Source organism: Carassius gibelio, chromosome A19, assembly GCF_023724105.1.
Source record: "Carassius gibelio isolate Cgi1373 ecotype wild population from Czech Republic chromosome A19, carGib1.2-hapl.c, whole genome shotgun sequence".
NCBI lineage: Eukaryota > Metazoa > Chordata > Actinopteri > Cypriniformes > Cyprinidae > Carassius > Carassius gibelio.
The window spans coordinates 10313867-10337434 of NC_068389.1; the positions used below are offsets into that span (position 1 = coordinate 10313867).

The 23568-nt window shown below is 39.0% G+C and overlaps 1 protein-coding gene across 1 annotated transcript in view; it reads left to right on the forward strand.

The window, feature by feature from the left end:
• The window catches only part of LOC127935848 (adenylate cyclase type 2-like), a 73326-nt gene that overhangs the window by 29446 nt on the left and 20312 nt on the right, over positions 1-23568 (forward strand). The window contains exons 5-9 of the mRNA XM_052534037.1: positions 12048-12196; positions 16798-16909; positions 17096-17223; positions 21368-21526; positions 21845-21977. Coding sequence (XP_052389997.1) covers positions 12048-12196; positions 16798-16909; positions 17096-17223; positions 21368-21526; positions 21845-21977 — 681 coding nt within the window. The remainder of the gene's footprint in view (positions 1-12047; positions 12197-16797; positions 16910-17095; positions 17224-21367; positions 21527-21844; positions 21978-23568) is intronic.

Genomic DNA, 23568 nt, shown 5'->3' on the forward strand with positions numbered 1-23568 from the left:
ATACAGTTAGCACTACAGATTAAACACTATACTCAGAATGTACACGTTCTGCATTCTGTAAACATATAAATGCTTAAAAATATGCTAAGGTGCAACAGAGTGTACGTGAACTGGATAAAGAAATGTAATGGATGTGCATCGGATGGTATCCGGTAGTAATGGGTAGGTTATTGTATTAAATGCAGTGTGTATGTATAGCCCAGCATTGAGCTGTAAATGTTAAAGTGCAGTGTGTGGCATACCATATTGTGGGAGTATGCTGTAGGGTGCTGTAGGGTATAGGGTGTCAGAGGAACGTGCTGAGTGTCTGATCTCCTGAAGTCAACAACAATATTGCTCATTCTGTTCATGCATTTAAATGGTTTAATTTTCGCATATTTTATAGTATAAGTGCACTGTACTATAAAATAAAATTACTAATAAAAAAATACAAATCAACTTGCGTCTGATATTGTGACCTCGAATTGCAGAATAGGCTATATTTTATTTGAACATGCATTTGAGATACGTGGTTTGCTGCTTATACACGCACAGTTTGCAGCTTTAATCACCTTTTCTGTGATTTCATGACTTAGATGTAGACATCTTCAAGACTAAAAGACTTTAAACAGCCCTTTAATCACAGAGCAAATAAATAAGTCAAAGCTTGTTCTTGTGTTATAGTTACTTAAATCTAGGCTGTCACACTATATTTCACACACTGGTTGGCCAAAAATATAACATTAGCTATACTGAACACACACATCTGCAAAAGACACCCTAAGTCTTCAGTCCAGAAAATAGCTTTTCATATTTCATGGCGCAGCAGTTGATTCTGTTCCCCTCTGGAATTCTTGTTTCCCCTCGGGTTGCAAGGTCTTTGTAATAAACCCAACCAAATAGTTTATCAAACATTGCCCCAAAGTAGCCTAAATTCTGCCACCTGCAAATACACCAAACACACCTGGATGTAAGGAAAGCAAAAAGGGACAAATCTCTTGCTACACTGCAGCATAGTAAAATGATTCTCACACTCCAGTTAATGTTCTATTATTATTTTTCTTCATCTTGCAGTTGTTCCTTTGTTTTTGTCTTATGTCCGAGTTTTTGCAGTTTAATTTTTCCATTGCAAATTAGTATATCTGTCCATGCTGATGTCCAAATGCTGATGTTTCAATATAGAGCAACAATACATTTGAACTAATATTCTATGATTAATCTGTTTACCTTCTTACTGATACAGTGGAATATAGTTCACATAGATCAAACCTATATGAGGAAATTCTAAATTACAAAACTCAAGGTATTTATCCATGTCTTAAAAAAAAGAGCAGAAATATTTAACTTGCATATGTTCCTCCAATTTCCAAGTTAATGGTAAGCAACTTCTCTACACTAACACATTTTTTCATAGTAAAGTGAGTATAATGATACACCAACACTTTATAATAACAAAAAGTCAGTGCTTGTCAAGAAACTATACTTAACTGACTTAAAGCAACTAGCACATGGACAATGACCTGTTTTCTAATTTCGGTTTATATAGGTATATTCCTTCAATTAGGCCTTTAGAACCTCATTGCAGGTTATTTGTTTAGATTTTAACAATAAAGCTATTTCAATAGATGGCAAACATAATCACATCTCCTCAGAAAACAATGTAAAGTTTAGAAGAAAAGTGGCTGCTGGACAAAAAGAGGCCAGACAATTTTTATCTTAGAATTAGAAAAAAGCAAGGCATTGATAAATGGTTAAAAAGGCTCCTAAATATTTTCCTTTTCAACACTGCTTTGAGACATATAAACTGATTATGTTATGTTAACAGCTAGGATTAATTTAGTGGGGAAAGTCACAAATGCATGTTCAGGACCAAAAATTTAAATGAGTACATTTATTGACCATTACACAAAATAGCCTATGCTATTCTGACTAAATATAAAGCAGTTGTGTACCGCATTAATTTATTTCACAGGTTTGGGGCAACAAAGATTATTCTTTCTGACCAAGGCACAGAGTCTGTTTACCAGGTTTATAGTTTATTGAATAAAGGGGGGGTAGGACGGTATTTTGAACCATTTGACTTGCCGTACATGCAGTCTCGCTTCTTGTGCACGCTAGTTCTGATCGTACTCGGCAACTGAACTGAGATGATGACATCACTGAATCAAAGATGAACTGCCTTTAACTGTCATTCTGCATTATTGACACACTGTTTTCCTAATTAATTTTGTTCAGTTGCTTTGACGCAATCCTTTTTGTTAAAAGTGCTATATAAATAAAGGTGACTTGACTATGTTTGCGTAAAGGGAAACAGACATTTCGAGGGCAACAGATTGACTGCTGCTAAACTTCCATGCTTAACTTAGTTTGCAGGCTGCTACGCTAGCCAGTGCAGTGTAGTTCGACTTTAAGATGCTACTTAGTGCTAGATACACTTTTCCTACACATTCAGAGAGAACTACGATATAACTAAACATTGATTTATCATACATCTCAATCGACTGATTCAAGCGTTTTTGTCGTTGCTACTCTGTGTGTGACCGTCCTCCTGTGTTTCACGGACCAGCAGCAGTAGGTGCAGCGCGCGCGCTCATCTCACAGGTCACCTGACCTGCATGGCCAAACGTCCGCTGAGCAGAAATCAGCTCTCAGTCTCCGTACGACCATACTGTGTTAGTTAAAAATGTAAAATGTCATCATTGATTGACAGCATTTCTCCTTTCTTGTGTTGACGAACTTGACCAACTAGCGATCAGATCTGGGGTGGCCACAGGGGCGGCCAATGAGCTTTCAGGGGTGGCCCCGGCCACCCCAGGCCACCCCCTAGAATCGCCATTGGCCTTACCCACTTCCCGGACAGCTACATCTGTGTTTTCTACAGCACCAGCCTGAGCGAGCAGTGTAAGCCTGCCAGCGAACGGTTTTGCCGCTTTTTTGGAATAGGTGAATTGTGAATTATGCCCCACTGAGGAGGATATCTCCAGCCCCATTCACAAACCAGAGATCAGCCAGCCGTCATCCCCCTGCACAGAGCAAATGCAAAAGCCCACCGCAGCCAGGCTAGTTCTGCCCAGCCCTAAATCTCCTGCATCTCTGCTGGTTCCATCCAGCCCTGAATCTCTGCTGGTTCTGCCCAGCTCAAGTCCTCCTGTGTTCCCTCCCAGCCTCCCTCTCCCACCTCTTAAACCAGCCAGTTTCTCAGCTCAACCTCAGTCAGTGCCATCAGGGCTCTCTGATCCGCCTCGGGACTTCCAGTCTCCAACTCCACCTTGGCGTGAGGATCTCCTGTCTCTGCTTCCAGCCTTCAAGTCCTGGACTCCGCCTCAGTCCTTCAACCCATCGGCTCTGTCTTGGTTCCTAACACTCTCATCTCAACTGTGGTCTGTCATCCCACCAGCTCCACCGAGCTCCCCCTCCCTCCGGCTCCACCATGGTGAGTCATCGACCATCCGGCGCCTTGGAACTCCACCCCTATGGCTTCGCCTCCATCTTCAGTTGCTCCTGCTCTGCCACGGTCTTCCAGAGCCCTGCCGCTGCCTCGATCGCCTGAGCCTTCTTCTCCGCCTTGGCCCTCCGGATCCGCGGTGGCACCCTGGCTCTGCGGCTGCTCTGCTCCATCCTGGGCTCCTACTCCACTGGCGTCATCTCCATCAGTCGGCCCCCTGGTGATGTCTGCCCTATTTACATTCAATATTTATAAGTCCTGTGTTCTCCCCTGATTCCTTTGTCTGCTATTGTTTGGATTGTGTTTAGTTGTGCTCATTATCTCTTGTGGAACATTGAAAGTACTCTTTTGTTATACTCCTTTGTATGCTTTGTTTTACTTCCTTTAAAGGTAAGTATTAGTATTTAAAAATACCTTTTTGAAAGGGTGAAAGTTTTGTACCCTTTATTCTAATCAGCAAAATTCTTTTCTACTCCAATTCCTTGGCTCATGCTGAGTTGAATGCATTCCAAATTGTTAATTTCTGCAGCTCCAGATAGTGTTAACAAATGCAAAACTGATATAAAAACATATTTGTTGATGCAACCGTGACATTTGAACTTCCTTACATGCAGATTTGAACTGCTTTGTCGGACCATGGTTACACGGGATTCAAACCAGAGCTCCTTGCCTCTCAAGTACATCTCTGTACTCCGTGAGCTACTGAACAAACCTATGAAAGGTTGTCCCCTTTCTATGAAAACCCATAGATATGAAACTGGATATGTGCAATGCTAACATTCAAAAGCTCTCCCAGCATATTAATATTCTTTTGAAGTCATAACATGATATTCATCAAGTAGTTGTGGGAAAATTATGCTTTATTAATCGAAACTGTAAATTTTTAATTTATTTTGGAAACCGCACGATATGTACATATTTCACTAAAAAGTGTACCCATTTATGCCATGATACCAGGTTGTTTTTTTCCATTAATTATTTCATTGATTAATTTTTACTAATTCAATAGAATGTATGGGAATACAAACCAGTACGGAGCCCTGTACATGACATGCAAGAATAAATAAATAAATTGTGTGCATGATTTACTAATCCGTTCCCTCAATGTATTAAAATGTGCACACAATAGCTATGGCATTCTCTTGATTTGCTATTGCGTTCTCTCGATTTGGTAAATCGTGTGTACGATTTGAAGGACTATTGAAGGAAATAATTAGTAAATTGTGCGCACAATTTATAAATCGAGTGTACAAAATAGTAATTGTGTGCACGTTTTAGTACACTGAGGGAACTAATTAGTAAATCGTACACATGATTTAGCTTTTTTCCTGCATGCCATGTGCGGGGCTCCGTAAACCAGTATGGCGGCGCAGTGGCTTCACTTTTATGAGGTCATGAGCAATTCAGTTCTCTGTAGATCAGTGATTTTAGACAAAGCTGAACTTTCTTCAGTTCTTGACACTAAGAAAAAAAAACTAATTTTGCAAAAGAATATTTCTACAATTTAACTGTGCAGCTATCATAACAATTTGTACTCTAGATAAAGAACCACAAGATGTATTGATAACATAATTTCCTTTAGCAATAACTCTCTCAGACCACAACACGTTGCCATTAGTGTGGACAACCTGTTTTGATTTGTCTCATTTTTTAACTCCAAGTATTTACCACCTCTTCAGAGTACAGCGGTAAAATCTGTATAAATAATTTCTCCTCTTTTCCTGCAGCCGCAATCAGCACTTGACACGCACCCCATCATTTTGTTTTCTTTTATTTGGCCTTTGTTAAGCAGGGTGGTCTCTGAGAGGAAACTGGGAAAAGTGACCAGATTGATTGGGCTTTTAAAACTTCAAATACAATCCTGTTCCGTATTTCACATTGTTCATAATTTCCTTTGGGTTATTTGTTCACTGTAACCCAGTGCTAACCCTCTTTCAAGTGTGATGCATTACTTAACCCAGGGTTAAAAATGGATTAATTAGTGGTTAGTCAATATGTGATTTCACGTGGTCAGAGCCAATGCAATAAAGAACAGGGTGTCTGATGGCTAATAAAGTACAACATTTATTCACAACAATTCAAATAACAGAACCAGATCATTATTTATGGACTATGCTGACCACTTCTGTTAATCAACAAACTGTGCACAGCTGTCGATTGATAACAAAAATATGAAAAAGGCTAAATTTTGGTCATTTAATCAGCATAAGATCTATATAATTGATATGGTTAAAAAAATATATAAATGGTTGGTAAAGCTTAATAGATTTCAGATGTCTAAATTCAGAACAGAAGCTGAGCAAATAACATCTACAGTGCATATGTTCTTAGTTTAATCACATATGTTAATTTAACAATCAGTTTTTTTTATAGTTCATTAGAGACGAGGCATATGTTAGTTACACACATATATATAATAAAGTATTACCCCAGAATTAGCTATAGAGCTAAATTTAATCTGGTGTCCCTGGGCAGGAGTACACAAAATTATAAATAAAAATACCATACAAATTAAACAAAATAGAATACAAGTAGTATTGTCACACACCTGGACTCATTTAATGTTTTTGCCCCAGTGACCCAGTTTCTGTCTTCCGTGATTAGTTCCCAGGTGTGTCTATTATCTTCCTCATGTGTTCCATGTCCCTGTTAATTTAATGATTCCACCCACCTGTGTTTCCCCAATTATCCTTTGTACTTAAGCCTTGTCCTTTCAGTTCTGTTTTGTCGGGTCTTCATTCATCACTTGCTACTTACGTGTGTCTACCTCTGTGCTCCATGTTGGATATCCCCTGTGTTGGATATATTAAAAGCCTTATTCTGTTTATCCTCGACTCCGTATTCCTTCAGGCAGCGTAAAACCGTGACAGAAGACCCGACCAAAAGAAGAAAATAGAAAACTGTGTGTTTTTCCCCTCCGTTTTGTTTTTGTGTTTTCAAAGTCTTTTTGTTTCGTAGTGTTCTATGGATCCCCTCTATCGTCCCGAATTCCTCATCCTTCTGCTGAAGCAGGAAGGACGTTCTCTCGAGGACCATACCAGACAGTTTATTCTATTAGCTTATGCCACCAGCTACCCGGACAACGCGCTCTGCACCTTCTACAACACCAGCCTGAACTCCAAATGCAGAGCGTTGTCGTCCGAAGATGGTCCTCGAGAGGATTTCGCCGCATTCGTGGAGTGGACTCTGGCGAGAAATGGGTCACCTCTCACCGTCTGCCCCATAGAGGACCTCGCCAGCCCCACTCCCGACCCAGAGACCAGCCAGCCACCATCACGCCGCACGGAGCCAGAGCCCACCGCAGCCGCAGAGTCCGAGCCATCCACTGACAGGGAGCCGGATCTCGAGAGCGCGACTGACCAGGTGTGTGAGCCGGCAACACTGTGCATCGTGGGAGTCCTCGTGGAGATCGAGGGCGTGGAGGAAAGCCCTGCCCACACTCCTGCGACTGAGGGTGAGCTGTATGCAGTCTCTGAAGATCATATGGAGCAAGTTCTGGATCTGATGGACTGGTCTATGGAGGTAATCCCTAATTATCCTGTTTCCCTGCTGGTTCCGTCCAGCCCTGATTCCCCTGTATACCCTCTCAGTCTCCCACTCCTACCTCCTCCAGTCATTTCCTCTGCTCCATTTCCGCTGGTTCCGCCCAGCCCTGAGTTTTCTGTTTCTCCGCTGGTTCCGCCCAGCCCTGAGTTTTCTGTTTCTCCGCTGGTTCCGCCCAGCCCTGAGTTTCCTGTGTCTCCGCTGGTTCCGCCCAGCCCTGAGTTTTCTGTTTCTCCGCTGGTTCCGCCCAGCCCTGAATCTTCTGTTTCTCCGCTGGTTCCGCCCAGCTCTGAATTTTCTGTTTCTCCGCTGGTTCCGCCCAGCTCTGAATCTTCTGTTTCTCCGCTGGTTCCGCCCAGCTCTGAATCTTCTGTTTCTCCGCTGGTTCCGCCCAGCCCTGAATTTTCTGTTTCTCCGCTGGTTCCGCCCAGCTCTGAATCTTCTGTGTCTCCGCTGGTTCTGCCCAGCCATGAATCTTCTGTGTCTCCGCTGGTTCCGCCCAGCCCTGAACCTTCTGTGTCTCCTGTATTCCCTCCCAGCCTCCCTCTCCCGCCTCCTCCCAAACCTGCTGGTCCCTCTACTCCTTCGCTGGTTCCATCCAGTCCTGATCCTCCTGTCCTTCCTCCCATCCTTCTCCTCTCTCCTCCTCCTAGACCAGCCAGTTCCTCGCCATCCCTGCTGGTGCCAGTCAGTCCCGCAGCTCACCCTCAGTCCGCGCCATCGGGGCGCGGTGGTTCGCCGCTGGACTGCCAGTCTCCAGCTCCGCCTTGGCGTGTTAAGGCCCTGTCTCCGCCTCCAGCCTCCGAGCCCTGGACTCCTCCTCGGTCCTTCGACCCAGCGGCTCCGCCTTGGCTCTTAGCTCCCTCGTCTCCACCGTGGCCTGTCATCCCACCTGCTCCACCGGGCTCCCTCGTCCCTCCGGCTCCACCTTGGTCAGTCGTCGACCATCCGCCGCCTCGGGACTCCACTCCTCTGGTTCCACCTCGTCACTCCATCCCTCCGGCTCTGTCAGGCTCCTCCTTCCCTCCGGTTCCACCTCCATCCTCGGTCGCTCCGGCTCCACATCGGTCTGCCAGGACCCTGCCTCCGCCTTGGTCGCCTGAGCCTTCTGCTCCACCTAGGCCCTCCGGAACCTCGACGTCCCCCTGGCTCTGCGGCTGTGCTGCTCCATCTTGGGCTCCTCACCCACCGGTGCAGTCTCCGCCTGTCGGCCCCCTGGTGTCGTCGACCCTTCCTTCACCATGGCTCCTCCCGCCGTCGACTCCACCTTGGATCTCCGTCCTGGCTGGTCTCTGGTGGACCATCTGGCTCCTCCTGCTCCTGTCTCCTCCCTGGCTCCTCCCTCCGTCGTCTCCTCCCTGGCTCCTCCTTCTGTGGTCCCTGTCTGCTGGCCCCCTCCTGGGAGTCCGTCCTCCACCGGAACCTCCTCCCAAGTTCCCACCCACGCCTCCCTCTGTTGTTTCTACGGTGCGAGGACGCACCTACCGGGAGGGGGGAGTACTGTCACACACCTGGACTCATTTAATGTTTTTGCCCCAGTGACCCAGTTTCTGTCTTCCGTGATTAGTTCCCAGGTGTGTCTATTATCTTCCTCATGTGTTCCATGTCCCTGTTAATTTAATGATTCCACCCACCTGTGTTTCCCCAATTATCCTTTGTACTTAAGCCTTGTCCTTTCAGTTCTGTTTTGTCGGGTCTTCATTCATCACTTGCTACTTACGTGTGTCTACCTCTGTGCTCCATGTTGGATATCCCCTGTGTTGGATATATTAAAAGCCTTATTCTGTTTATCCTCGACTCCGTATTCCTTCAGGCAGCGTAAAACCGTGACAAGTATACAGTGATCACAAACCTGACTTGCCTTTAAAAATCTTTTCAAATGTATTTTAAACTGCACAAAGGTTGTACACTGTCTAATATTAGTTGGTAAACTATTCAAATTATGAACAGCGTTTACAGAAAAATATATTTTCTTCTAAAATCTGTTTTTCTAAACTGCGCTTCACAGTCACTTCTTAACAAGGCTCTTGTCTGTCTAATGCTGTCATTGCGCAATGAAACAAATATCTTTAAAGGTGGAGGTACAAGATCATTCACAATGTTATACATTAAACTACAATAAGATCCTGAATAAGATATTTCACATAAATATGTTTACATAAAGTCCACAAAAGAAAATTATATCTGAATTAAAAAAATAATAATACCCCAATCAATGTGCGTACACTTGGCTTAATCCTGTGTTGTTGTCTGCTGTTACGCAACTACTCTGAGACTAAGTGAAGATCCAAATACAGTGTTTATTAGGAAAGTCCAGAATCGTAATCAGACAGCAGGCAATCAATCTGTCTGACTTAACAACAAGGGAGAAAACACAGGCGACAGGGTACAAATTGTGAGTAAAAAAAGGAATGGAATAATTTACAAATCTCATAAACTTATATTTTATTCACAACAGAATATAGATAACATATCAAATGTCGAAAGTGAGACATTTTGAAATGTCATGCCAAATATTGGCTCATTTTGGGTTTCATGAGAGCTACACATTCCAAAAAAGTTGGGACAGGTAGCAATAAGAGGCCAGAAAAGTTAAATTTGCATATAAGGAACAGCTGGGGGACCATTTGCAACTTATTAGGTCAATTGGCAACATGATTGGGTATAAAAAGAGCCTCTCAGAGTGGCAGTGTCTCTCAGAAGTCAAGATGGGCAGAGGATCACCAATTCCCCTAATGCTCCGGTGAAAAATAGTGGATATCAGAAAGGAGTTTCTCAGAGAAAAATTGCTAAGAGTTTAAAGTTATCATCATCTACATTGCATAATATCATCCAAAGATTCAGTGAATCTGGAACAATCTCTGTGTGTAAGGGTCAAGACCGGAAAACCATACTGGATGCCTGTGTTCTTCAGGCCCTTAGACGGCACTGCATCACATACAGGAATGCTACTGTAATGGAAATCACAACATGGGCTCAAGAATACTTCTAGTAAATATTGTCGGTGAACACAATCCACCATGCCATTCGACATTGTCGGCTAAAACTCTATAGGTCAAAAGAGAAGCCATATCTAAACATGATCCAGAAGTGCAGCCATTTTCTCTGGGCCAAGACTCATTTAAAATAGACTCTGGCATAATGGAAAACTGATCTGTGGTCAGACGAATCAAAATTTTAAGTTCTTTTAGGAAAATTGGGACACCACGTCATCCGGACTAAAAAGGACAAGGACAACCCAAATTGTTACCAACACTCCGTTCAGAAGCATGCATCTCTGATGGTATGGGGTTGCATGAGTGCGTGTGTCATGGACAGTTTACACATTTGGAAAGGCACCATCAATGCTGAAAGGTATATCCAAGTTCTAGAATAACATGTGCTCCCATCCAGATATTCACTCTTTCAGGGAAAACCTCGCATTTTCCAACATGACAATACCAGACCACATACTGCATCAAATACAACATCATTGCTGAAGAAGAAGGTTCCGGGTACTGAAAAGGCCAGACTGCAGTCCAGATCTTTCACCCATAGAAAACATTTGGCGCATCATAAAGAGTAAGCTGCGACAAAGAAGACCTAAGACAGTTGAGCAACTAGAAGCCTGTATTAGACAAGATGGGACAACATTCCTTTTCCTAAACTTGAGCAGCTTGTCTCCTCAGTCCCCAGATGTTTGCAGACTGTTATAAAAAGAAGAGGGGATGCCACACAGTGTATATAGTGTATATAGGGTGTACAGAAAGGATTAATGGACAGGTGCAGACAATGAGTATTGATGAGTCCATGCAAAGGATTACGGAAATGGAGGCCAGTGTAGAGTAAACAGCTGTAAGGGTTTGAGTATCCTCTACCAGAGTAACACCCAGAAGCTCCACAGCTGTTTTTTTAATTCATTTGTTGATAGTTATTTATGCGTCTCTTGATGGTCCTGAACAGTTAATCTGCAAGGTGTTCTTCAGAAAAAAAATCCTTCAGGACCCACAATTCTTTGGTTTTCCAAAATTTTTTTTTGTGTGTATTTGAACCCTTTCCAACAATGACAATGATTTTGAGATCCATCTTTCCACACTGAGGAAAACAAAGGGACTCAAACACAGCTATTAGAAAAAGGAAAAACAGTGCATTAAGAGTCAGGGGTGTAAACTTTTGAAAATATTTAAGATGCGTACATTTTTCTTACTTTGCCAAAATATATTTTTTATTTATCTTTTTTTTGTTTAGTACTGCCATTCAGAAGCTCCCGAAGTTACTTACATGTTTCCCAGAAGAGAAAATAAGTTCAATTAACCATGATCTTCAAATTCAGGTTCAAGGTTCAAGTTTTCAACTCCTGGCTCTTAATGCATCGTTTTTCCTTCGGTAAATGTTTGAACTTGTTATAGTTGTGTATGAGTCCCTCAGTTTTCCTCAGTGTGGAAAGATGGATCTCAGAATCATACAGTCATTGTTGAAATGGGTTCAAATACACAAAAGATGCTGGAAAACCAAAGAATTTGTGGGAGCTGAAGGATTTTTCTGAAGAACAGCAGGCAGATTAACTGTACAGGACCAACAAGAGACTCATGGAAAATTATATTATAATATAAAAAGTTAATATCTCATGAATATTAACACCAGTGCTGCCCTCACCTGCTCCACTATCAGCAGCTTTTGCATTTAAAGTCCTAGCTTGCCATAGAGCATTTGCAAAGTCTTGTTCATCGTTCTTGATTACAATTCTGATCATTTACTCCTGCTTATCTCTGCCTGTGTTAAAACGTTTTCTGTTCACCCGTTTTTGCCTTCATTTGGACTTGACTTTTCTGATTTACTTGCCTGTTTTGTGTATGAATGTGTGTGTGTGTACTATTTTCAAAAGAAGTCTCTTATACTCACTGCATTTATTTGAATACAAATACACTAAAAACATTGTGCATTATTTTTACAGTTCAAAATATTTGAATATACTTTCAAATGTAATTTACTCCCGTGATGCAAAGCTGAATTTTTAGCATCATTCCTCCAGTCTTCAGTGTCACATGATCCTTCAGAAATCATTCTAATGTGCTGATTAGCCTCTCTTTTCAACCAATAGGAGCGTCTTTTGCTGTCTCTGCTGCCCGCCCACATTGCGAGGGTGATGAAGGCAGAGATCATTCAGAGACTGAAGGGGCCTAACTTTGGGCAGGCCGAAAACACCAACAACTTTCACAACCTCTACGTACAGAGACACACCAATGTAAGGTAGGACTTGTAACACACATATTAGTGTATTCCATGCTGATTTATTTTAGGCAGCCTTTAAAATATATACATATCTTATACTCTGCACCTGCTCTCTGCCGAGCTGTCATACCCTCAATAGATCCGGTCAAATCATTCTGCCCTCCTTCAGTCTGCACACAAAATACAAGCTATTCATCAGCCTAGAGATAAGTAGCTCTCGTTTAAATGTGCCTAGACACTGTTTTTTTAATTAATTAAAAAGTAAAAACAAACATAATCTTCAGGGCAGTAGTCCTCTGCTGTTTTTGCTCTCTGCTTCAAAGCTGTTTTATTTCCCTTTATTATCCTTTTGATTTGTGAGGTTGACTGTTGCTGTGCTCATTCTCTGTGTAACTGACAGAAGGAAAAAGCGAATCATATTTTCTTGGCATCTACATAATATTCTGTATCGGTAAGTCACAATGGATTTCACAGAGGATCTTCCAGGGCAGGCATTAATGTTACTGAAGGATATTGGCAGTATTAGAGCTGTGTTTCAGGTTCAGTAAAAGCTAAGTTGGACAGCATTTGTGGCATAATGTCAATTACCATAGAAAATATTTTTAATACAGCAGTTCTAGTCCTCAGATACAATCGGCTGTGCAGCATTCAGAGAGCACCGATATACAGTCCAACAGCATTTTTTACAGTTTGTGTCTGTTTTTCTATGTTCAAACAGACAGTCAGTCTGTGTTAGTGGTGAGGATGTTTTAGTAACTTTTACAACAAGTGAATCATTTTGTCATTGAATCATTTGAAATGATTCATTAAAAAACACTGTTTATCAAGGAACATGTCAGTGAGTCATTCAACAATTTATTGAAAAACAGATTCATTCAGGAACAAAACATGTTGCTCTCTATATGAGTGAGTCATTGAATCATTCACTCAACATTTCATTGAAAAACAGATCAAATCAGGTACAAAACATGTTGCTCTCTATATGAGTGAGTCATTGAATCATTCACTCAACAATTAATTGAAAAACAGATTAATTCAGGAACAAAACATGTTGCTCTCTATATGAGTGAGTCATTGAATCATTCACTCAACATTTCATTGAAAAACAGATTCATTCAGGAACAAAACATGTTGCTCTCTATATTAGTGAGTCATTGAATCATTCACTCAACATTTAATTGAAAAACAGATCAATTCAGGAACAAAACATGTTGCTCTCTATATGAGTGAGTCATTGAATCATTCACTCAACAATTAATTGAAAAACAGATTCATTCAGGAACAAAACATGTTGCTCTCTATATGAGTGAGTCATTGAATCATTCACTCAACATTTCATTGAAAAACAGATTCATTCAGGAACAAAACATGTTACTCTCTATATTAGTGAGTCATTGAATCATTCACTCAACATTTAATTGAAAAACAGATTCATTCAGGAACAAAATATTTTGCTCTCTATATGAGCGAGTCATTGAATCATTCACTCAACATTTCATTGAAAAACAGATTCATTCAGGAACAAAACATGTTGCTCTCTATATGAGTGAGTCATTGAATCATTCACTCAACATTTAATTGAAAAACAGATTAATTCAGGAACAAAACATGATGCTCTCTATACGAGTGAGTCATTGAATCATTCACTGAACATTTCATTGAAAAACAAGGATCATTCAGGAACCAAGCAAATATTTATCTTTATGAGTGAGTCACTGAATCATTCACTCAACATTTCATTGAAAAACAGATTAATTCAGGAACAAAACATGTTGCTCTCTATATGAGTGAGTCATTGAATCAATCACTCAACATTTAATTGAAAAACAGATTAATTCAGGAACAAAACATGTTGCTCTCTATATGAGTGAGTCATTGAATCATTCACTCAACAATTAATTGAAAAACAGATTCATTCAGGAACAAAACATGTTGCTCTCTATTAGTGATCGACCGATATTGATTTTTTATAACCGATACCGATACCGATTATTTGTATGTTTATGTACCCGATAACCGATATGCAGAACCGATATTTATTTACTGTTATACTTCTGTTTCTGACAATTATTACAAAACAAATGAGCTGAACAAACCATTTTATTTATAACAATCACTCCCTCCTTGCATACAAAAAAACAAAGCATTATATTTATACACAAATAAATAAAGGGGTCTGAGTCCAAAAAATTTAAGCGCACTGTTACTAAGTGTCTTTGTTTTAAAATAAAAGCTTTGATGAGGTAAAAAAATAAAAACGGGTAAAAAAATAAAGCACAAAAATGATTCTAACATATTGGTGGGGGCGGGAGGGCTATTTAGTAGTGTAATTAATACTCCCAGTTAAGCAGAACTAGGTTTTAGTGTAGAAAACAGAGTCTTTCAGCATTCTGCCCAGTAAGCCTGCTTCCTTCAAAAATTTTATGCAGTGGCCGTGCTTGAGGCTTCCTGATCATCAACCCAGTCAGGTGCTGAGCAATATGAACGAACTTTTTTTCCCGAGACTATATAAAGTTAAACAGCACTTATCAGTTGGCATTTTATGATCTAGATTCAATCTAACGTTAGATCATGAAATGCCAACTGACAAAGTGCTGTTTGACTATAATTTAATCAACCGCGATCGCGCATGGAGATAATAAATAATTAATTTCCACAAAGCGGTATATGTAGCCTATATGTGTATTAGCGAAATAATTGTTATGTTGTAAATGATAATATAATCTAGGGTGTTTAAACAAGATAATCTTGTCAAAAGTTTCATTCAGTGGCATTGCTTGAGGCTTCCTGATCATCAACCCAGTCAGGTGCTGAGCAATATGAACAAACTTTTTTCCCCGAGACTATATAAAGTTAAACAGCACTTGTCAGTTGGCATTTTATGATCTAAATTTAATCTAACGTTAAATCATGAAATGCCAACTGACAAAGTGCTGTTTGACTATAACTTAATCAACCGCGATCGCGTATGGAGATAATAAATAATTAATTTCCACAAAGCGGTAGGCTATATTTATATGTGTATTAGCGAAATAATTGTTATGTAGTAAATGATAATATAATCTAGGGTGTTTAAACAAGACAATCTTGTCAAAAGTTTCATTCAGTGGCCGTGCTTAAGCCTCCAGATCATCCGTCAGTTGCTAAGCAATATGAACAAACTTTCTCTTCTAGACTAATGGTGAGCAAATACAACAGATAGAGAATTAAATTCAACGCTTTTATTTTCAACATGCACTCATTCATATCTGTTTTATTTAATTCAAGTAAAGATACGTCTTTATTGGGGCAGGACATGATGAATTACACTACGTGACTCAATGAGTTCGTCTCAATTGTTTAGAAACAAGCTGCATAAATTAACTATATCAGGAATATATGTCTCAGATCTCATTTGTGCATGTCTGTTATGTTAAATAAAGTTGATTAATTAAAGCAAACCAAGTAGAACATATATTTACCTATGCACTGAGTTGTTGACTGATCTCCTCAGACGCCCGGGCTGCAATGGCGGAAATCTTAAAACGGCCACAAGATGGCGCCGTAAATCGGCGAATCCGATATTACAAAACCGATACCCGATTATGGAAAAATGCTTAAATATCGGGAAAAATATCGGTAAACAGATACATCGGTCGATCACTACTCTCTATATGAGTGAGTCATTGAATCATTCACTCAACATTTCATTGAAAAACAGATTCATTCAGGAACAAAACATGTTACTCTCTATATTAGTGAGTCATTGAATCATTCACTCAACATTTAATTGAAAAACAGATTCATTCAGGAACAAAATATTTTGCTCTCTATATGAGCGAGTCATTGAATCATTCACTCAACATTTCATTGAAAAACAGATTCATTCAGGAACAAAACATGTTGCTCTCTATATGAGTGAGACATTGAATCATTCACTCAACATTTAATTGAAAAACAGATTAATTCAGGAACAAAACATGATGCTCTCTATACGAGTGAGTCATTGAATCATTCACTGAACATTTCATTGAAAAACAAGGATCATTCAGGAACCAAGCAAATATTTATCTTTATGAGTGAGTCACTGAATCATTCACTCAACATTTCATTGAAAAACAGATTAATTCAGGAACAAAACATGTTGCTCTCTATATGAGTGAGTCATTGAATCATTCACTCAACATTTCATTGAAAAACACGGATCATTCAGGAACAAAGCAAATAATTATCTTTATGAGTGAGTCATTGAATCAATCACTCAACAATTCACTGAAAAATATAAATATAGATTCATTTAGGAACAAAACATGTGACTGTCTTTATGATTGAGTTTTTGACGAAACAGTTGATTCTGTCGTGGCCTCGTTTAGAATAGTTTCCTTTGAGTGAGATAAAATAGACAAAATACCTGCCAATATTATATTTAGAAGTAATAAACTGTTGTATAAGAGCAGTATCACAGATGATGTTGGTCTACACTGCTGTATTTCTGAGGATTTTTCGATACTGGAAAACAAGAAAAATGCTTTTGTAGAAAACAGTTATTTGCAAGGTGTGTATTAAATGTGGTACAAAAGCATAATTTCATGCTCTTTACCAGTTTCAGCTTTTCTTAAACATTTGAATATTTTCCACAGCATCTTGTATGCAGACATTGTTGGATTCACACGTCTAGCCAGTGACTGTTCACCTGGAGAACTTGTCTACATGCTCAATGAGCTCTTCGGCAAATTTGACCAGATAGCCAAGGTATCACATGACCTATCGGGCATATAAGAAACCAGTACTTAATAGTCAAACTTTAAAGTTACAGCTAGGCCTAGTCTCTCCTAATAATAAAATGCTTTTACACTGATATGATGATATGATATTCATATTTTTCCTGTACACAATATGTCTACTACACCTGCTGTCCTGATGGTTTGTTTGATGCAGGATAATGACTGCATGCGGATCAAGATCCTGGGCGACTGCTATTACTGTGTGTCAGGGCTGCCGGACCCTCTGACCGATCATGCCAAGAACTGTGTGAAAATGGGACTGGACATGTGTGAAGCCATCAAGTAAAAGAACACGCTGTCTTTCTCAAATTAGATTATAATTGGTCCATCACCGCAATCTGCACTTAAATATGTTTGCATAATAACCACTAAACTGCTTTCCTAAATAGCTGTGCTAATGTAAATGTCTGTGCAAACACCATGTAATATTTAACCTTAATAGGCTAATTTATTCTAAATATAATTGGCATACAATGCCATTAGGTTGCCAGCCTGTGGGACACCTACTGGGCATCCCATAAGCCACTGCTTATCAGGATTTATTTTGAGATGATGACCAGCTGATTGCACATGAACCATTTTCCATTTCTTCATTAGAACAAAAAGTCACATAGAGTTGTATCTGCTTAAAAGCCTTAAAACCACTACATATGAGCTGTTTGTCACATTACGGCCTTTCATCATCTACAAGGGACCATTTCTGTGTCGTTTTATCCCATGGTGTCCGTATTTCAAGCACTACTCTCCGAGGCTGAAATAACCCCTCGTACTCAAAAGGCTCAGATGTGTGATATTGTTGAAACCCACACATTCTCCTTTCTCCAGCTCAAAGAGCAGCCCCTTTTTCCAGTCCCTTTCACGATTCCTCATCCATTCTTCATTCTTCCGCTCTTCTGCCACACATTTGCTTTCTGTTACGCTACAGCAGTTTTTTTCTTTCACACACACAAATTCATCTTAGGGGGTTATTGAGAACCCTTCAGTGTATTTTCCAACGTAACACAGCTCAGGTTGAGGGGCTCATAGAAATAAGAATGGTGTGTGACAGATAAACTGAAATTATCTGTCGGAAACACACCTCCACTTTTTTATTTAATTATATTTATTTATTTTTAAGCAGGTGTAAGGTCCACGCACTCGGTCCAAGTGCTGTATCCAGGGCTGACTGAAGGTTTTTTGCTTGTTCGGTCTTTTCAGCACGCAAAGTTATTCAATTTAAGTTTCATTCTTGTCTGACTCAACTTTATTATCTAATCTGACTCCATTTTAATATGCTCTGAAAATTTAGATTGTCACACGAATTGGTTGCTTGACCATTTCTAAAGATTATCATTCTAAAAGTACTTTTAATTAGTCCCCATAAATTTGTACATACTTAAATAAAGAACATTATTTTTTGTCAGAGATCACAACTACTGCTATAGGTATAAGCCGACCAACATTACTTTCCCTAATAGTAGTTTTGGTATGGTTGTGCCATGGTTTCACATGTACACTTCCAGGTAGTTAATATACTAATAAACAGAGGTTAGTTTCACCCTATTTAGGTTGGTCAAACAACATCCAGTTGACCTAAACGGAAATTTCCTATAAGCCCTTACAATCTAAGTACACTTGAACAATTACCAAGTGTTAGCCGAATCCCTAAAGATACAGTTAGTGTTCCCTATGCCCTACACAATTTTAGTCTGTTACTGACCTGATGGAGGAAATGCGGCAACAAGGATACTGCGTAATGTACTAGAGTCAATAATTATGGAGTAAAACAGAATAGAATCAAATGTAATAATTTATTAAAGGGATACTCCACCGTGTTTTCATATTAAACTAAGTTTTTCCCTTACCTAAGCAAGTTGATACATACCTCTCTCGTCTCAGTGCATGCACTTGATCGCTTTGGTGTGCGGTGACACTTTAAAAGCACTTAGCTTAGCCCATTCATTCAATATGGGCCAAGCAGAGAAGCTACCAAACACCTCCACATTTTCCCTATTTAAATACAGTTACTCGCGTAGTGTAAATCGACCTAGGATGGTAACACAAAACAAAACGTTGCGCTTTTCTAATTTTACACGCTTAGAAAAGCGCAACGTTTTGTTTTGTGTTACCGTCCTAGCGCCAAAGCGCCAAACTTAAATTTAAAATTAAAATATGAAAATGTAATTTAATATTTTTTTTGAAAAGATAAAGGACAAAATATGTTTGCAGTTATTTATTAACAAGGTCACAATCAAGTATACATAAGAAAAATAAGACTAACAGAAAAAAATCTAGCTTATATTGTTGCGTTACTTTTGACCCATCTGTGTGTTACTTTCGTCCCAACCGATGGGGTCGAAAGTAACAATGTGCAACTTGTTCAAAGTGAAATTATACTGAAGTCTTTCTACATTTCTACAAAATACCACCTGGTATTGTTAGACCACACTTATGAGTTACTGGCCACAGCAGAAATATATCTCTGTATACAACATTATCTTTTAAAATGAAGTTTTTCTGAAAAATGGTACTTTCGCCCTGCTCTCCCCTACCAAACATGACTGTAAATATTACTTGCATTCATGTAGAACATTATACTATTGACCATTCTGAGTGAACTGAGTGAACTTGTCTGTTTCTCAGAAGATCAAAGTATCTGAGGTTCTTTCATCCTTACAGCAGGTTAAGCAATTTTATACTGGTACACTAACTAGACCAGCACCACACCAGCTTAACCCACCCCACATTAAACAAACTAAACCAAACTGTTTTGTGCAGCAGGGACATGGTAACATTCAAACTGGCTTATCTAAAACACAAGATGATACGTCCTGTGTGCTGAATGAATGTATACACAGGCACCAGACACACTCCCTCATAAACCGACACGTACCGCTGCAGTCCTGGCACCTTCTCATATTTACTCTGCTATAAATATTTCTGGTGTTAAGCTGAGTTGTGTCAGTGAAATATGGTGCTGTTTCACGCATTTCAAAGGATAGAGGGAGAGCGGAAGTGTGTACATGCTGTAAAAGGAATATATTTCATGAAACTGGAAGAAAACTTGCCTTATTTACATAAAACATTTGTCTAAAATCTGTCAAGAGTATCCAAATTTCTCATGATTTACAAAATCCTTTCGATCTAAGGCTTTATGCTCTCAATTAATTTACAATTAATTTAAAAACATACATTTCTTTAAAAACGTTGTAATAAAAAATAGGTTTTACATATTTTTTTAGATACTTTTAAGAATATATTTAATTCTGATAATCCTTTCAAATGTATTTTGAATTAATTACATGCTGACTAAATAATACAATTTATAATATGCTGATTAATTAATCCAATTTACAGAAATGCATGCAGTGGGGCTCGAAAGTTTGGGCACCCCTTGCAGAATCTGTGAAAATATGAGTAATTTTCATACTAAATGCATGTTATTTTTTATTTAGTACTGTCCTGAGTAAGATATTGTACATAAAAGATATAAACATTTAGTCCACAAGACAAAAAAAAATGCTGAAATTATTAAAATAACCCTACTCAAAAGTTTGGGAACCCTTGGTTCTTAGTACTGTGTGCTGTTACTTGATGATCCTCGAGAAGGAAACAAGATGCATTAAGAGCTGGGGGATGAAAACTTTTGAACACGATGAAGATGGCCAAATTTGTCTCATTTTGTTGAAATATAATTTTTTTCCATTTAGTTCTGCCCTTCGTAAGCAACAGAAGATACTTGTATGTTTCCCGGTACACAAATTAAGTACAATTTACCTTGATCTTCAAATTCCAAAAGTTTTCACCCCCCAGCTCTTAATGCATCTAGTTTCCTTCTGGAGCATCAGTGAATGTTTGAATCTTTTTAAATAGTTGTGTTTGAGTCCCTCAAATGTCCTCGGTCTAAAAAGATGTATCTCAAAATCATAAAGTCACTGCTGGAAAGGGTTCAAAGATGCAAAGATGCTGGAAAACTGAAGAATCTGCAGGATCTTAAAGATTTTTCTGAAGTACGCTGCTCAGTTTAACTGTTCAGAGCAAACGAGGGACTCATGCACAACCATCACAAAACAGAAAGACAGTCGAGGATCATCAGGTAACAGAACACAGTACTAAGAACCAAGGGTTCCCAAACTTTTGAGAGGGTTATTTTAATCATTTCAGCAATTTTTTTGTCTTGTGGACTAAATGTTAATATATTTAATGTATAGTATCTTACTCAAGACAGTACTAAATAAAAAATAACATGCATTTAGTATGATCTCTCTTATTTTTTGAAAATTACTCATATTTTCACAGATTCTGCAAGGGGTGCCCAAACTTTGGAGCCACACTGTATATGAAATACATATTCAGTTACACTATTACGGCAAACGCTGTGATTTTTGTTTTGTTTTTTTTTGTTATATTAAAATGTATAGAATAAAAACTTGACTTGTTATTTCAGGAAAGTGAGAGATGCTACCGTGGTTGACATTAACATGCGTGTTGGAGTGCACTCTGGGAATGTTCTCTGCGGTGTGATCGGCCTCCAGAAATGGCAGTATGATGTTTGGTCACATGACGTCACCCTGGCCAATCACATGGAGGCGGGGGGTGTACCAGGGTGAGATCAGCATACGACTTTTGTTTTTCCTCCATTTTCACATATATGCCACAAGTGCTATTGTGCTCGTGGAGGGGTCTTGACGTAAAAAAAAAAATGCTGTTTTTTAGAGCACAATGAACGTGCTTTTGTGCTTCTAATAAGTGTTCGTTGAATAACTCACAAAAATAGCAGAAACACAAAGCACTACATTCATTTTCCATATCTCGATTGTCTCTGTGGGCATTGGAACATTTGTGGTACTCTCACATAATGCACCTGTTTTTGTGAAGTGTTCTTTCATTCGCCTGCCTGTAATAGTTGTCTGCTCCTCTCCAGACGGGTTCACATCTCTTCTGTGACACTGGAACATTTGAAAGGAGCGTATCAAGTCGAGCCAGGCAACGGACAAAGCAGAGATTCTTACCTGAAAGAGCACGGCATCGTCACGTACCTAGTCATCAACCCCAAGGTAAAAACTGACGCACATTTATAAATACATTTACATTCTCTGAAGAAAACACTGTTGCTGTGTGTTTCTTACTGGCTCTGAACATGTTAGGGGTTTCTAACAAACATCAGCTATGATCATAACTATTGTGGCAACAATAAAACCATTTTTAAATAAACAACATAATTATAAATAACAAAAATGTCTGTTTATCAACCAGAAAATTAGTTAAAATTATTAATTATAGCCTAACAAACACCTGCTGTACGATGCATGTTAATGAATCATATCATAATTTGTATAGTAATGCAACTGAACCTTTCAAATTAGCATTGCATTCAATTCCCCTCGAGCAATAATTAGCATAATTACCATATTTCGACTGTCGGGTTACACAAACGTGACTTTCTGTGTCATATTAGACAACACAAGTTTGAGGAAACGGGCATCAAGACCCAGAAGATTCCTGAAAATCCCTTCATTCAGATGTGTGTGGGCTTTTCAGCCCCCAGACACATAATGCCTGGCACCATATATTCAAATAACAATGCCTATTCTTCTAGTTATTTATTTTTATTATTTATCCGTTGCCTTATTTAATTCTCAACAATGCATTTGCTTTGCCCGAGGTAACAAAAGCAACAAATTTTCCTCCTAAGAGACTCATGCATTTATTTCTGTTCTGTTCGAGCCCTTCTGCCCTCCCAACAGCCCACTGCACACCCACTCCCTCCACACTGCCGTTATGAGGACTGCTTTTCAGTTTGGAGGGCTCTTGCTTGATTGTTTAGTTGTTCTCTTTTCTTTTATCACCCTGTTGTTCAGTTCATGCCAAATTGCATTTTTTGTTTTATTCTAATAAACGACTGCCATCGAGTCAAGTTGCTGTAAAGTAGACCACACAGATTCGAGGGAGCCTCTGTTATCTTTTATACTATAGCAGGGGTTCTAACTTTGGGGTCAAACACCTTCAAATAGCATAAACCTCTTGCAAGAGACCCCTTTCCTAAAATACATATTAATTCATGTGTAAAGCAGCTTTCTACGTGAATGAATATGAATTTTTATGCTCCCCTTTTTATATATTTTTGTGTATGATTTAATTTAAATGTGATATTAGTTGTGTGTTTTTTTATCTAAATAATTGGCTTTTATATTGTCTCCGTCCAAAGCTGGAGACAAGTATTAAAATATCTACTTACTAATCAGTTTTTTTTTAATACTGTTAAATGTTAACCTGAAACAGAAATATTTTCAGCTCTATTCAAATTTATTTGTAGAGATTTTCACAATACATATCATTCCAAAGCAATGTCAGGAATTAGTTAAGTATGCATATTTTGGAAAATATGTCTAATATTTGTAATCAAATTTTTTACCCCTGTAACTTTTTGTATTTTATTTATTTATTGATTGATTGATTTTTTTATTCTTCAGAATTTCATTAATAATCCCATGTTCCTATGTGCTAACGGAATTTGGACCACATTTTGGAACCGTAATTTGGGTCCTAAAGAAATCAATCTTTTAAACATCCACTTACAATCAAATTAGATTCTCCTGAATGAACTTGTTAATACATTAAATCAGTTTTTTTTTTTTTTTTTAGCTT